Below are 15,611 nucleotides of genomic sequence, written 5' to 3' on the forward strand. Positions count from 1 at the left end.
AAAGCGAGGAAAAGAGGGAACGCCCCGCCCCCGCGGTGATACCGGTATTACCGGTGTTGTCACACGTCGATTAAACAGTGGGAAAATTTCCTCACCGTCACAACCCTAATAGGAGGCCATCTTTGAAACACCTCTCGGGCATGCAAGTGCAGAGCTGCACTTGCCTTAAAGGGACTTTGATCATATGCACACTTCAGAATCAAGCCGGAAGTAGTAGGCCACCCGGGTACATTTTGCCTACTCTTTTATGAGTACTGTGAATTAGGAAATACTCCTTTTGTCACATACTATTTTTCGCCTACTATATAGTAAGGAAGTATGCGATTTCGGATGCAGCCCTAGCTTGCTCTGCTCCCATTTTCCCACCACTAGTTTGTCTCCATGGTTCCTAATGGAGTTACACATCTATTCTTGTTCTGTTGATTAGCAATGCCAGTGTGTTTACCGTAAGTTTTCTCAGTTCTATGTCTTGCGTTGTTTTTGGATGTTGTGTTCTTTTCTTCAGTCTTTAGTTAAAGCTCCCATATATCTTGTTCATTCTGTGTCTCATGTATCTTCTTGGATTCATAATACACAGCTACCCGTGTAAGTTATCATGTAATTTTGAAACTTTGTTGAAAAGTTTTCCGTATAGGAGGCTATATTTTCCGACTATATGCTGAATGGCCGACAGCATTAAAAGTAACGAGACGAGAGGAACGTCTGTTCTTCCGCAACAGACAACAAAACCTTTTGGTTGTTAAAAAAAGGTGCGCTCAGTTCAAAACAGTTGCGTTCGATCCTTCGCTGGCTGGCTGATTTAAATCAAGCGGTTCTTTTGTGTTTGTGTCGCAAGTTCAGTGACGCAGGTAGTGACGATTCTCTCCGGCCAATCTGTGATCAGCAGAGTTTACACGTCACGTTTTGGTAACGGTACAGTTCACTTGGAACCCCAACCGAGGTGGTACTAAAAAAAGTACCAGGTACCAGGTACTGTACCCAGTGGAAAACCCCCAAAAAGTGAACCGTACCGAGCCGTACCGTGCCGTACCATGCAGTGGAAAAGCGCCATTAGTTGAACCAGTTCACCAAACTGGACTGAACTGTCTGAAACAGTTCTTGGCTCGAGCAACACAGATCAGTTAATCAATCCAAACTCACTTTCTGATGTGCCTGACAGTCACTCCGACTTGAATTTAGCCAAATATGATCCTATGATGTTGGTTTTTGCCCACTCATTCAGTGCTCCAGTTCCTCCAACAGTCACTGAACTGAGGAAACGGTTCGACTCGGACTGAAGACCGATGTGCCGGTGATACGTGCATGCGTTACAGTTTGTAAGGCCATGAAAAACCTGGAAAAGTCATGGCATTTTAAAATGGCAATTCCCAGGCCTGGAAAAGTTTTGGAAAAGTCATGGAAATTAATTTCACAAATCTCTGTGCTATAGAATATATATTTTAATCAGGCTGGTGTGGGATCACGCATATATCACCTAGTTTTACTCATTCCCACAGGTTTCACGTTTATATGCGGGAAATTCCCGCAAACATTTATTTAATATAAATATAGCATGTAGGTTAGATGTAAATATATCCACACAGAATATCAGATCAAATCAGTCATATGAAAACAGCATGAGCGATTCAGAGGTACCTCGTCTCTTTCACCCTCTCAAAATGGCTTACATCAACGCATCTCGCCTGCACTACAAGAGAACCGCTGCATGCTGTGATAAAGAGATTTTTGCTCGCGTTTTGGGACAGTTGACAGAATTGTCACCCACCTAATCGGAATCGTCACAAAACTGTATCATTTGCACATCTTTTTAAAAATCTTTTTAAACCATTCGGTACTCGCACACTCCACAATGGTTTTCTGTGCACTCACAGTCACATCCAAAGCATGTGGATATAAAGCCACCTCACAAACACCTCATGAGTACTAAATGGAGTTATTTTTCACAGCTTATTGCGCGTAAGTGGCCAAATACACACAAAATTGTCAAAATACACGTCCTGGCGAGTATCCTCATAAACACAGTCGGTTTTGTCTTAAGTGAATGCCAGCAGTTCAGAAAGAAAACCGTTGTGTATCAGTATATTGAAACCATGCAGTCAGTCTTAAAGGGACAGCAACCTAATAAAGCTGTGCTGTCTGTCATTAATGTTAATCAAACAACAAAACACACACAAAAAAAAGATCAATCACTGCTCTTAACTAAATAACTTTTGTAACGTTAATTTTAAGGACTAATGTGTTTCTAATTTACACTTTATTTTTAGACCTAAATGGTTTCCTTAATTAAATTCAGGTCCTGAATTTAGTGGATAATATTGGTTAAATAAATTATAATATTCAGTGATGTGATATGTTCTCTGCATGGAGTAACATCTGGCACAGTCACAGCTTGTACTTATTATTAGAACAAATAGAAGGCAAATAGGTAGCATTAATAGTCATTAATTTTAGTAAGCATATGCGATGATAAATTTGAACATAGCTGACATTGGCTATCATTATATACGTTGTCAGATCGATATCTTCCACACTGTCACTATTTACTGTAAACTTCAAAATCCACTCCAAACTATGATTCAGAAAGACACGTCTCATGGATACTAACGTGCTGGAGGCAGATACACAGAGATCTGAATGATCTTCTCGGTTGCCTTGGTGACAGCAGGGTACCACTGGCCGTTGCCTTGAGAAAGTCAGTGGCAAATTCACCCACACATGCAGTGGGACACTCACTCACTCACTCACACGCTCACTCACGCGCACACACACACACACACACACACACACACACACACACACAAACAGAAAGGCCAGCACTGTGAGTAAATGAACAAGAGGCTGAGGCTCCACAGAGACAGGGTAAAAGTGTATTTGCTGACATCACATGCATCATTTCCTGCTGAGCAGCACAGTTCTGTGGGCTTCATTGCATTGTTCCTGCCGGGGTTATTTGCCACCCTTCACAGACCTGTCATGTTTCCGGTTTGCTTGCCTTGATGCTGTGATACAGTTTTTAGAGTTTCTGAAATGATTGATGTACTAACCTAGTGAAACCTGCTGTACTGAGCTACACTATCTACCTAGAGAGGATTTTAGTCACCATAAGCACTCCCAAAACAAAGCCAGTTTAAAAGTGTGCAATCACAGAATGCAGAATAGACAAGAAAAAAAGGTCAAGAATTCAAGATGGTACAGAGTCAAGTCAAGTCACATTTATTTGTATAGCGCTTTATACAATACATATTGTTTAATGCAGCTTCACAGTAAAACAGGAAAATAATGTTTATGTATTAAACGTTAATGTTTAAAAAGTCTTCAGTTATGGAAACAAATTCAGTGTCAGTCGTAAAGCAGCTCTACAGAAGACAATAGTGTTATTATTCAGCTCAATTTAGTTCAATGTTAATTAAATTTCAGTAACAGTGTCAATGTTGCAACATTCATCACTTATGAAACAAACTCAATTCAACTAGCAGCTCTATAGAAGACAAATGTGTCATTATTCAGCTCAATTAAGTTCAGTATTGATTCATTTTAGTTGAAAGAAAGTGAGAGTGCAGGAAAATGTTGATTATACGTCAATACTGAGTGTCAGTAAGAAATATCCCAGTGCTTTGTTGCATTAGAACCCTTGTGAAAATGATCTATACTAGAATACTTTTTTAAAAAGAGTACTTACTACAGGAATTAATGTCAGTCATGAAGTGTACTGTCTTTAACGGGACTTAAAAATTGACTTTAATTAATATTGCATTATATTATCTGCAAGTACAGTTGTGTATGTACTTTTAAAATTTGAGACACTCTACAAGTGCACATTTAAAAGAATATAAAGGGCAAAAAAAAAATAAAAATTTTCACCCAGTATTTTGTCGTGTGTTTTTTGTAACCAGACTATTGAGTTGTTAGCATAGTGACACAACAAAGTATAACTCTTTTTGAATCAGCTTTGAGTCTTGGGCCAGAAATGTACTACTTTACACAATTATGCAAATGTATCTGCGAGCGCATGGCCAAATGCATTGCAGGTGTACTGTTTTATTATATTTTTAACATGCTTTCTTGTGTTATTGTAGAGGTAACAAACCAGCAGTGATATTGTTCAAATGTCTTTTTTACTCTGGACGTGATTATTATTATGTGATTATTATTATATCATGTGCAGTAGTTACTAATATTGACCAGTTGACACTAACTTTAAGTAACTTGATCAGCAAAACTATTATTCTGCAATGACAGTACAGTAGCTAACTGTTCTCTAATGCTTTACACAACGCTATAGCACCCCTTGTAGTAACTAGTGGTCGACCGATATATCGCCAAGGCCGATATATCGGCCGATATTTGGCATTTTTCAAATATCGGCATCAGTCGATAAGTTTTTCTGTTTGGCCAATGTGTTAAAGATGGGACTTTTATTTTGACGGCGCGGCAGATTTTATTTTGATGGCGCTGAGAACGGCAGTGCCTGAGCACACAGTGCTCACAATCTCCCTCTTGTTCGCTGTTGTCATTCAGTTCTGTCTAATATGGATAGAAGTCTATCTAATAATCAGATAGAACTGTTAAACAAAGGAAATAAAATATATAAATAAAATATAAAAATATACAAAAATGTATTATAACGATTGCTTTAATATTATTAGTAATAGAAAGACAAACATTATAATACTTTCTAATTTGCCGTCAGCATTCAGCAAATACGCATTTATATCATTTAAACAAATCTTTGAATGACTAATGAACATTTAATTTCACAAACCTTGCACTTTGTCTTCTAAAGTATAAGTATGTTTATTTTACACAATTATTTTTAATCCATTTTCAAATGATTTCAAATTTCTTAAATATAAATGAAAATAAATAAAATTATATCGGCCATCGGCCTCCCTGCTTTCCAAGATATCGGCATCGGCTGTCAAAAAAACCATATCGGTCGACCACTAGTAGTAACGCTAGAAAATGTGTTAGGTAATTGCATTATGACGATATGAATTACAGTCTGACATTCTGAGACACAATGTTGCACGAAATGGAGCTTAGAAGTGTTATGTTCACATACTAGTGTAAAGTATGTTCTTAAATGTCACACTTTACTTCTGTTTGTTTGGTTTGGCCTACTTTGCTGAGAAAAAAAAAACACCTTAAATCAGCCTAAGCTGGCCTGCTGTTCTTAACTGGTCTTCTATGTGGTTTAGGCTAATGTCAACTGATCAAACTGGGAGACCCTCTAGACCAGCTTAACCCAATAGACCAGCAAACCATCCTCGGTTTATTTATTTAAAAAAAACACAGAGCGTTTCAGGTTATATCAGGCCTTGTGTGTGTGTATCATCTGTATAACACTATCTCTCTGTTAGCTTTCACTGCTTATTTTAGCTCAGGCATGGCGTCTCTTTCCGTCTCATGCTAAATAATCACTCCGTTCAGAACAAAGGAGATCTGCAACCTGGCGGTAAAGAGTCCGCTCGCATTATAGGCGCACTGGTAACCTGTGTCAGTCTGTTGCCATGACGGTGTAGTTACACGGGGATAGAGTAACTGCAGGATGTGTAAATAACAGAGCTTGTCAGTTTCTCACTGCCAGACTATAACAGGATTGTTCTTCAGCCCCATGAAAGTTTGAGGAGAATTTGACACACAGAAATGGAGTAGGACTTATGTGCCTGTGAGATGTGTGCATGTGTGTTGTATGAGAGAAAGCAGTAACCTATAGCCTTTGTGTGTGTGTGTGTGTGTGTGTGTGTGTGTGTGTGTGTACCTGGTATTTATCACATTATGGAGACCAAATGTCCCCACAAGGATAGTAATACTAGTACATTTTGACCTTGTGGGGACATTTTTGAGGTCCCCATGAGGAAACAAGCTTATAAATCATACAGAATGAGTTTTTTTGAGAAAGTAAAAATGCGCAAAGTTTCCTGTAAGGGGTAGGTTTAGGGGTAGGGTTGGTGTAGGGCAATAGCACATACAGTTTGTACAGTATAAAAACTATTACGCCTATGGAATGTCCCCATAAAACATGGAAACACAACTTGTGTGTGTGTGTGTGTACAGTTAAGTGTAGTGTACTTATCATGTGGCCGCATAGACAATAATGGCTGAATATCACAGCCACCCTCCCTCTACTTTTCTCTCATGCTTTGTTCCAGATCTCATTGAGCTGCATTTTTAGGTATCATAAGTATTCCCACCCTGAAGGTTATTCCAAAAAGTAGACCGCAAAATTGGAAAAAGTCAGAAATGATATAGGTGACACACTGTCTTGATATCATTGTGATAATAATGAAATTATTAAAGAAAACTATATCAATTAAGATTTACTGCTTATTCATATTTTAACTATTTTTGTCTACCAAATCAAAGTTGTGGTGTGACAGGACAGGAAATTATATCGTAAAGAGGATTTATTTATTTTGCATTCCAGGCATAAGGAAAATACATTATACCAATATGCTAGTAATATGTGTGCTAATAAGCAACTAGTTAGTAGCAGGAATTGGTCCTTAAAATAAACTGTTACCTTTCTTTCTTTTAAATGTCTCAGTGTTGGTCTTCCTCACCTTTATACTCAGGCTTCTATTGTCATTATTAGTAACAGATATGACATTAATAATTTGTGTGTATGTATGTAGATTGTGTCAGCCACTCTTGTTTAGAGTGAGTGAGATTAACTCTGGCTCATCCAAGCATTAAAGCTTCTGATAGACTGAATTGAGCAAGTGATAGATAGATATTGTTGCTGTGTGCTGTAAGCCACTTTGTGTAATAGGTCTGTCTATCTTTTACCTGGTTGAGTGGAGAAAACAAAGCTTGTACTGATTAATTAGAAGACACCTGATGAAGCACCATCTGCCAACTGGCAGCCTCTCTAAATCTATCCTGGATTTCCATTCCAGTTATTGGCTGGTTTATGCTTAATGCTGGTCTAACTGGTGTCCAGTCAACTCTTAAGAACTCTTCCGTTCAATATTTACACAACAATCTTGGTAAAGAATCTATACTGTCTAATCATCACAGCAGGATTTGCCTGGAATCTTGCACCACTTTTCTCAATGGGAGTCCTCTGCACATCTTCTCAGAGTGGCAAGGTTATTGTCAATGTAATGTACTTTTCTAGTTCGTTCCGCTGTTTTTAACTTTATTACTTGAACTTGCTAACATAATGCTGAATATTATCTTCCACCTAAAAGTATCTGTCATGAAAGCTACATCCTGCTTGGAGCTTTGCTGCAACACTAACAGTTTTTATATACTGTATCACTTAGGGTGATATATATTCAAGCATAATCTCTTTTGGCTAACTGCATTGCATGAGCACTTGTGCATTGAAAGCTGTTGTTTTTTATTCATTCTCTTCCTAATTTCACTCTTAGGTTCACCGTCTTGCTCTTAGCTAGGTGTACATCTCATCTAGTTCACCTCATCCCCTGAGAAGTATTCATTTCAAAGCTGATAATGATTATCCTTGTAGGCTCAGCCACCTTTGCTTGGCTGAGACATGCAGTCTAATAGAGGCAGAATCCTGGCATCTCTGGTGTACAGAGATCTTGTCTCACGTGTAGGTGGAATAATATTACACCAAAACCAGACATTTAAAACCTATGGGGCATTCCCCTGAAGGGAACAAAATGGTCCAAAGGAGGCCTGTTCCAGAAAGCTAATGCTGTTCTTGCAACTATTTAAAGGGCAAAGTGCAAATCATTTGTCCTCCACCATTTTACATAAACAGAAGTAAGGGCTCCAGACTTCTCCAGCACTTACTTTGATGGTTTGCTGAAAGTTTAGGCTTTCATTTAGTCAAAGGCTTTCACACAGGATTGTTGAGGCATTCATAGCTCAGACAAAGTGCCCTCTAACTCTGCCTGGGATCATTTTGTGTGTCATGGCTTCACCTGGTGTCTTGTTTAAGGTTATTCCTGTTGAAGAAAGCTAATGCTGTTCTTGCAACTATTTAAAGGGCAAAGTGCAAATCATTTGTCCTCCACCATTTTACATAAACAGAAGTAAGGGCTCCAGACTTCTCCAGCACTTACTTTGATGGTTTGCTGAAAGTTTAGGCTTTTATTTAGTCAAAGGCTTTCACACAGGATTGTTGAGGCATTCATAGCTCAGACAAAGTACCCTCTAACTCTGCCTGGGATCATTTTGTGTGTCATGGCTTCACCTGGTGTCTTGTTTAAGGTTATTCCTGTTGACCCAGCTGGGCTGGGTCCCAGTGTTAGGACCTTCATGCTACAGCGTCCATTGTGGCACATTCAGTGTTGCTGACACTTCAGCTGTTGTGAATCCAACAGAAATGTTGCATGTCATGGCTTAACCTGGTGTCTTGTTTAAGGTTATTCCTGTTGAACAAATCCGTGCAGCTGCCAGCTGGGCTGGGTCCCAGTGTTAGGACCTTCATGCTACAGGGTCCATTGTGGCACATTCAGTGTTGCTGACACTTCAGCTGTTGTGAATCCAACAGAAATGTTGCATGAGCACTTAAGTAAGAACACTTCAGTTAGTAGGAAATGGGACCCTTTGTGCTGCTGGTCTAATTTATTTGGAAGGTTGGGCCAGACGACCAACTCTCTGCCAGAGGCATGTTTAATAAGACAATTATGAGAGTATGAGCGTGCTATTCCAGAAGTCTATATCTCATTGTTTTCCCTTAGAGACAGACTTGTTGCCAGAGAACACAGAGTTAGGGGACATGTATGGGTCCCCCTCATGACCCCTTCAGTTGAAAGAGGTGGGTCTTTAATCTAGATTTAAACTGACAGAGTGTATCTGCCTCCCGAACAACGCTAGGTAGATGGTTCCAGAGTTTTGGCGCTATATAGGAAAAGGATCTGCTGCCCACAGTTGATTTTCATATTCTAGGCATGATCAAATGGCCAGAGTTTTGAGATCAAAGTGGACGTGAAGGACAATAATGCGATATGAGCTCACTCAAGTATTGAGGAGCTAAACCATTCAGGGCTTTATAATTAATTGGTAAGATTTTAAAATGTATACAATCTTCAACAGGGAGCCAATGCAGAGTTGACAGAACTGGGATAATATGGTCATACTTCCTAGTTCTAGTAAGAACTCTAGCTGCTGCATTTTGGACCAGCTGGAGTTTGTTTATTAAGCGCGCAGAGCAACCACCCAATAAATCTAACCTTGAGGTCATGAACGCATGAATTAACGTTTCTGCATTTGACATTGAGAGCATAGGTCTTTATTTATTTAGATATATTTTTAAGATGGAAAAATGTGGCTTTACAAATGCTAGAAACATGGTTTTCAAAGGAAAGATTACTATCAAATAGCACACCTAGGTTCCTAACTGATGACGAAGAATTGACAGAGCAGCCATCAAGTGTTAGACAGTGATCTAGGTTATTACATGTGGAGGTTTTTGTTCCAATAATTAACACCTGTTTTTTTTTTTTGTTTGTTTGTTTGTTTTTTTCAGAATTTAGCAGTAGGAAATTACTAGTCATCCATGTATTTTTATATCAACTATGCATTCCATTAGTTTTTTGAATTGGTATGTATTATCGGGCCATGAAGAAACATGGAGCTGAGTGTCATCAGAATAACAGTGAAAGCTAACACCATGTTTCCTGATGATATCTCCCAAGGATAACATGTAAGGCATGAAAAGCAGTGGTCCTAGTACTGAGCCTTGTGGTACTCCATACTGTATTGTGATCGATATGATACCTCTTCATTCACTTCTATGAACTGATGATGGTTCGATAAGTAAGATTTGAACCATGCCAATGCAATTTCACTAATGCCATCATCATTTTGTAGTTTACTCAAAAGAATGTTGTGGTCAATTGTGGATAGATCCAGTAGCAATAATAGAGAAATACAACCACGATAGGGATAATAAGAGCAGGTAATTTGTAACTCTGATGAAAACATCTGACTGTGGACAACAGATCTGTTCCAAACCCTAGTGATGGTCCTACATAGTCAGTATTTTTAGGCATCATAGGCATACTTCTGACATGAACATTGGTTCAGAAGGTAGAAAGCAACATTATCCAGTCTTCTAGGATTCGTTCTTTTCACCTAAATTGAACACAGAACTTGAAGATGGCTGCATTGCTACAGTCTAAGTCAGGGGTTCTCAACTCTGGCTCTCAAGATCCGCTTTCCTGCAGAGTTTAGCTCCAACCTTGATCAAACTCACCTGAATGTAACTTTCTAGTGATCCTGAAGACCTTGATTAGCTATCTTGATTACCTTCCAAGATGGCAATTTGAGAATGCAACTTATATGTGTATTCAATGCTGAAAGTAACAAATAGTTTAATCCAATTAAAACTGACTAGCTATTTGTGTAAATTGTGTGTTCTGTTTGTTTTTGTTCATCAGCCTATTTTCTCATCAGCTTAGCTACATGCTAATGTCATACTCTATTGAAATTAGCGATGGGAAGATCGGATCATTTTACTGATACCCTCGTTCGATCTTGTTCATCAAAATATGCTAATCTTTTTCCAAGTAATTTTAAATGAAACATTTTCAACAGCCGAATTCCCTGAACACATTCACCTACATAATCTTGATAATATTACAAATTAGAAATGCAGCCAAAGATAATTTGAGGAACATAAATGATTACTTTATCTCCTGAGTCTTTTGTTTATTTGTCATGTGACAGATGAATTAATCGTTCATGAATGACTCATCACTAATTGATCAATAAATGACCCATCACTAATGAAATCTGTTGTGAGTCTCTTTTAAACTTCATGTATGTTGCTGCTTCTGTAGAGTGTTCCAAATCAGTCACTTATGAGGTTCCATTTTTGTTATGATGTTGCCAAAAGCTAACTGATATCTGACAGCAGATAGCGAAATAGCTCACTAAAGTTTGAAACAAGGATTATGTTGCCAGCTAAAACAGTGCTATCCCATTGCTTCTCAAATGGAAGCGATCTTTGCATGTACTGTATGTGTGTGTGTGTGTGTTCCATGTTTTCCTGTGCAAAATCTGACTGTGTCATTCACAATGCATTCATGCATTTGTCTCATCATTGTCTCATAATCATAGTTAGTATGTGGCATGTTTTCATATTGTCCGATCACTTTATTCATTAATATGCGTCTCATCATTATTTAGTCTGTCATGTCAGGATGATGAAACTAGATGAGACGCCACACTCGACACTATAAATCTAAATGACTGTATCCCAATATAAATTGAAGGGTGGTGTTTGTATGCAGCTGTTGACAGGGGCTGGATGAAATGGAATCATTCCTAGCTCTATGCTGTTTATGGGAGACATTTGTGCCGATAATGTAGCTGATGCTGGTGACATTTAAACAGATCTCCACTCTCAGCCGTGTGTAATACAACAGATCAGCACAACAGAACCTTCCAGCAACCTGTGAGGCCTTTTACTCTTGCAATATTTATATTTCCACTTTGCTGTTTATTTCATGAGATATATCATTCAACAAGTTTTAATCAGGGCAGGCACTAACATTCATTTTGTTTCTTACAATATTGCATTGATATTTAAGATCTTGATATTTAAGATATGAATGCATGCATATACTTTTCTACCTTTCAATTACTGAAAAACAAAATTGACAATCATAAGGAATTAAAATGTAATTTTGAACTGTAATAATTGTGAACTATTTATGATAATGTGATGCATCACAGTGTATTGAATTCAATTGTGCCATATGATTCCTTTTCTTTGATGCACAGCATTGTAAGTTAGTGCTGAAACAAAACCACTATTGATTAAAAAATGGCTCAGGTACAGAAACCTTGGAATTGATTTTCCCAAAGCAGCAGTAGGCTACATCATACAGATTGATGTGGAAATTGTTTGATTTTGGAAAGCGTTTGCTCAATGGAGCACTTCTACAAATACGATGCAGCATTTGTGTCTCCTTCAGGACTCTCAGAGCAATGTTTCATCTGAAAGAGAGTCAGAATGAATATGGCTGTAAATCCATTATTAAACTGTAAAGGATGCTTTTAAGATGTGTGTATGTGTTTATGAATTGCTGATAAGGAGAGTGAGCCGCTGACTGCCGTAGCAATTTACAGATCTATCAGAATAGATATTACATAACCATGCATTCTCCAAACCGCTTGTCCTATAGGGTTGCGGGACATATAACCATAATACAATAAGTAATTATTGTATGTTTGTACATATATATTTGGGAGGAGTCACGATGATCATCTAGTTTCACAATAATCATCAGATTAGGGCTGATCTTTGTTTTGTTTTGTTTTGTTTCAGTTTACTCATTGTTTGACTGAATAATAACTTGGATATATAAAGATATATAATGTTCCTGTGGCTCAGTGGTAGAGTATTGCGTTAGCAGCGCAAAGGTTGTGGGTTCAATTCCCAGGGAACACACATACTGATGAAAAATGTATAGCCTGAATGCACTGTAAGTCGCTTTGGATAAAAGCGTCTGCTAAATGCATACATTTAATTTAATTTTAATTTAATATAAAGCAATGTTAACTTCATTCAGAAATTTTTTAATGCTTTGGTTTATTTTAATCTATATATCTATTACTATTTTAATAAAGGAGTGTGTTAATTAATGAATAATGCAACTGGTATCTAGAATCACAGAATTTGCAATGGTAATATTTTTGATCAATATAAATTTGATGTCATGCCAATAGCACATCACAAATTAAATTTTTGCTGTATATATTGGTTTGATATTTGATTTGAATAATAAAACAAATGTGTTTATGTTTTTTGTCTAATTTCCCCTTTCTTCCTATCCACAGTGTGCTGTTTTGTGGTCCACAAAAGGTGCCATGAGTTTGTTTCGTTCTCCTGTCCAGGAGCCGACAAGGGCCCTGACACAGATGTGAGTAAATGCTTGTACTTCTCTCTCTCTCACACACACACACACACACACACTTGCTCATACTGCAGTCAGCATGTTCTGTGTTCTGTTTGTTAAGATCCATATCCATTCAAGTTGTTTTGTGAAGGTGTGCTTGCTTTAAAACGGATGTGTTTACTAAGACTTCAGTGTAATGCCAAGCAAAAACAGTCTTCTCTTTTTTTCTCTCTCCTCCTCCTGCTCCTGTGGGGATGTGTGTGTGTGTATGTGCTTCTCATCTCTGCTGTGAGGACAGCTGCTTGTGGTTTACCGTAGATGAGCACCGTGGGCCAATAGTGGTCAAATATGACCTGTTAGCCCCTGCATGTCCCCTGAGTGCTGCTTACTCAGACATCCAGAAAAAAACCCACACAAAGCCAGTTATGTGTTTTCTTTTAACCCTTCTCTAGATTAGCCACACATTAGCCTCTAAACCACATTAGGAAGGAGCTTCTGAGAGGTTTACATACATGTTGTGGTTGTTTTAATGGGTCTAAATTGCTATCAAGATTTAAATTACAGACATGAATGAGTTCAGGCAGTATGTTCAGACTAACAACACAATCCTTTTTTTTTGGACTTTTGCCATTTAAGCAAGAACTACCTTTCCTTACATCAATAGTAAATTTGATTAGTTGTAGTAACATTTTTTTATTTTTAAACTTTCTCCTTTTTCTTGGATTGTTTTTTTATTTTTTTTATTGATAATTCACTGAATAAAATTCTGTCATCATGTATTCACCCGTATGTCAAAATAACTTTATTTTCCTGCGGAACACAAAAGGAGATATTTTGCTGTACAGGTTTCTCTTTAGAACCAGGCTTCTCCCATAGAAATAAATAAATAAATAAGCCAGTGTAAAAAAAAAAAATGGTTACAGCCAAATTAAGTAATTTTTCTCAAATTATATTTATGGTTTGGTTCAAACCTTACATTTTCATTTAATAGAAATCAAACATATTTATTCTGACAAGGGAAAAACATTCATAAAGAAAGTAAAAATATAATTTATTATGAAGACGTTACAATGCTTAATCAATGTTTAATTTAGTTTACTTACTATAAATAAAGATAACTTCAAAAGACCTTAATGTTTAGCCTTAATGTGATGACTAGTGTGATATCTGGTGATGACAGGTTTAAATATGCGCACCAACGTACTGAACGCACCTGTAATGTTCTGATGGATCAATTTTTCTGTGTTCGGGGACAAGAGAAACTGTTTTACTCTGCACACACTTGACCTTTGAAATATATAGTACTATATCGTTTGTCTTGCATCCATGTTCACTCTGCAAACATGTTCTTGTGCTAAAAAGAGTGTAAATTTGTTTTTGTTTTTTCATTTGTGATTTTGTACAGATGCATCTGTCTGAGGTGAACTTCAAACAGATCTACAGCGTTGTGCGTCACGATCAGATCAATGTGTTTCTGCATCTGACGTCCACAGCGTTTCATATGTGGCTTTGATTTTCACATGTGGATTAAATTGGAACAAATGATCTGTCAAGTCCCCAGTGATTCTCAGTGTCTCTCTGTCACCAGAGTCTCTGAACATATTAATACATTCATTACTGGAATCCACTCGGACTGGATGTTGAGCATCTTTCAAGCCATTGGTGAGAACTGTTTATACATGGACACTTTAAACACACACAAACATTCTTGCACTTGGTTACATGGTGTTCTCTTATAGGCTGGTTAAAATAACAAGATGCATGTTATGATAAATGATCATTTTTAACACTATGGCGTTTTACTCTAAATTCCCCTGCTGCTGCTTATAGTTTTTTTTAAGTAAGTTAATGCAAAAATATAAAGTACTGTAAGTAACATGCTGTGTCTGACCACTTTGATGAGCCAAATGACAGTAATGTAGCCAAACTCATGCCATGCAAGTCAAGTCAAGTCACCTTTATTCGTATAGTGCTTTTAACAATACAGATTGTGTCAAAGCAACTGTACAGCATTAATTAGGACAATAGTGTGTCGTTAATGCAAAATGACAATAGTAAGCACTCAATTTTCAGTTAAAGGCAGTTCATCAATTCAGTGATGTCATCATCCAGCTCAGTTCACTTTAAATAGTATCTGTGCAATCAAGTCGACGATATCGCTGGAAATTAAGTGTCCCCAACTAAGCAAGCCAGAGGCGACAGTGGCAAGAAACCAAAACTCCCATCGGTGACAGAATGGAGAAAAAACCTTGGGAGAAACCAGGCTCAGTCGGGGGGCCAGTTCTCCTCTGGCCAGACGAAAACCAACAGTTCAATTCCAGGCTGCAACAAAGTCACATTGAGCAGAGGACTCAACTGGTTCCTGTGGTCTTGTTGTCAAAGCAACTGTACAGCATTAATTAGGAAAATAGTGTGTCGTTAATGCAAAATGACAATAGTAAGCACTCAGTTTTCAGTTAAAGGCAGTTCATCAATTCAGTGATGTCATCATCCAGCTCAGTTCACTTTAAATAGTATCTGTGCAATCAAGTCGACGATATCGCTGGAAATTAAGTGTCCCCAACTAAGCAAGCCAGAGGCGACAGTGGCAAGAAACCAAAACTCCCATCGGTGACAGAATGGAGAAAAAACCTTGGGAGAAACCAGGCTCAGTCGGGGGGCCAGTTCTCCTCTGGCCAGACGAAAACCAACAGTTCAATTCCAGGCTGCAACAAAGTCACATTGAGCAGAGGACTCAACTGGTTCCTGTGGTCTTGTCCTGGTGGCCGTCTAGGAGACAAGGTCTTC

At 38.0% G+C, this 15,611-nt stretch overlaps 1 protein-coding gene across 1 annotated transcript in view; it reads left to right on the top strand.

Annotated features, from left to right (window-relative positions):
- Window positions 1-12,944, top strand: part of LOC107664533 (protein kinase C alpha type-like) — a 66,040-nt gene extending 53,096 nt beyond the window's left edge. Inside the window, exon 3 of the mRNA XM_016455125.1 lies at window positions 12,766-12,944. Coding sequence (XP_016310611.1) covers window positions 12,766-12,944 — 179 coding nt within the window. The remainder of the gene's footprint in view (window positions 1-12,765) is intronic.
- The last annotated feature ends 2,667 nt before the right edge of the window (window positions 12,945-15,611 follow it).

Source organism: Sinocyclocheilus anshuiensis, unplaced genomic scaffold (genome assembly GCF_001515605.1).
Source record: "Sinocyclocheilus anshuiensis isolate Anshui unplaced genomic scaffold, SAMN03320099.WGS_v1.1 scaffold435, whole genome shotgun sequence".
NCBI classification, from domain to species: Eukaryota; Metazoa; Chordata; class Actinopteri; order Cypriniformes; family Cyprinidae; genus Sinocyclocheilus; species Sinocyclocheilus anshuiensis.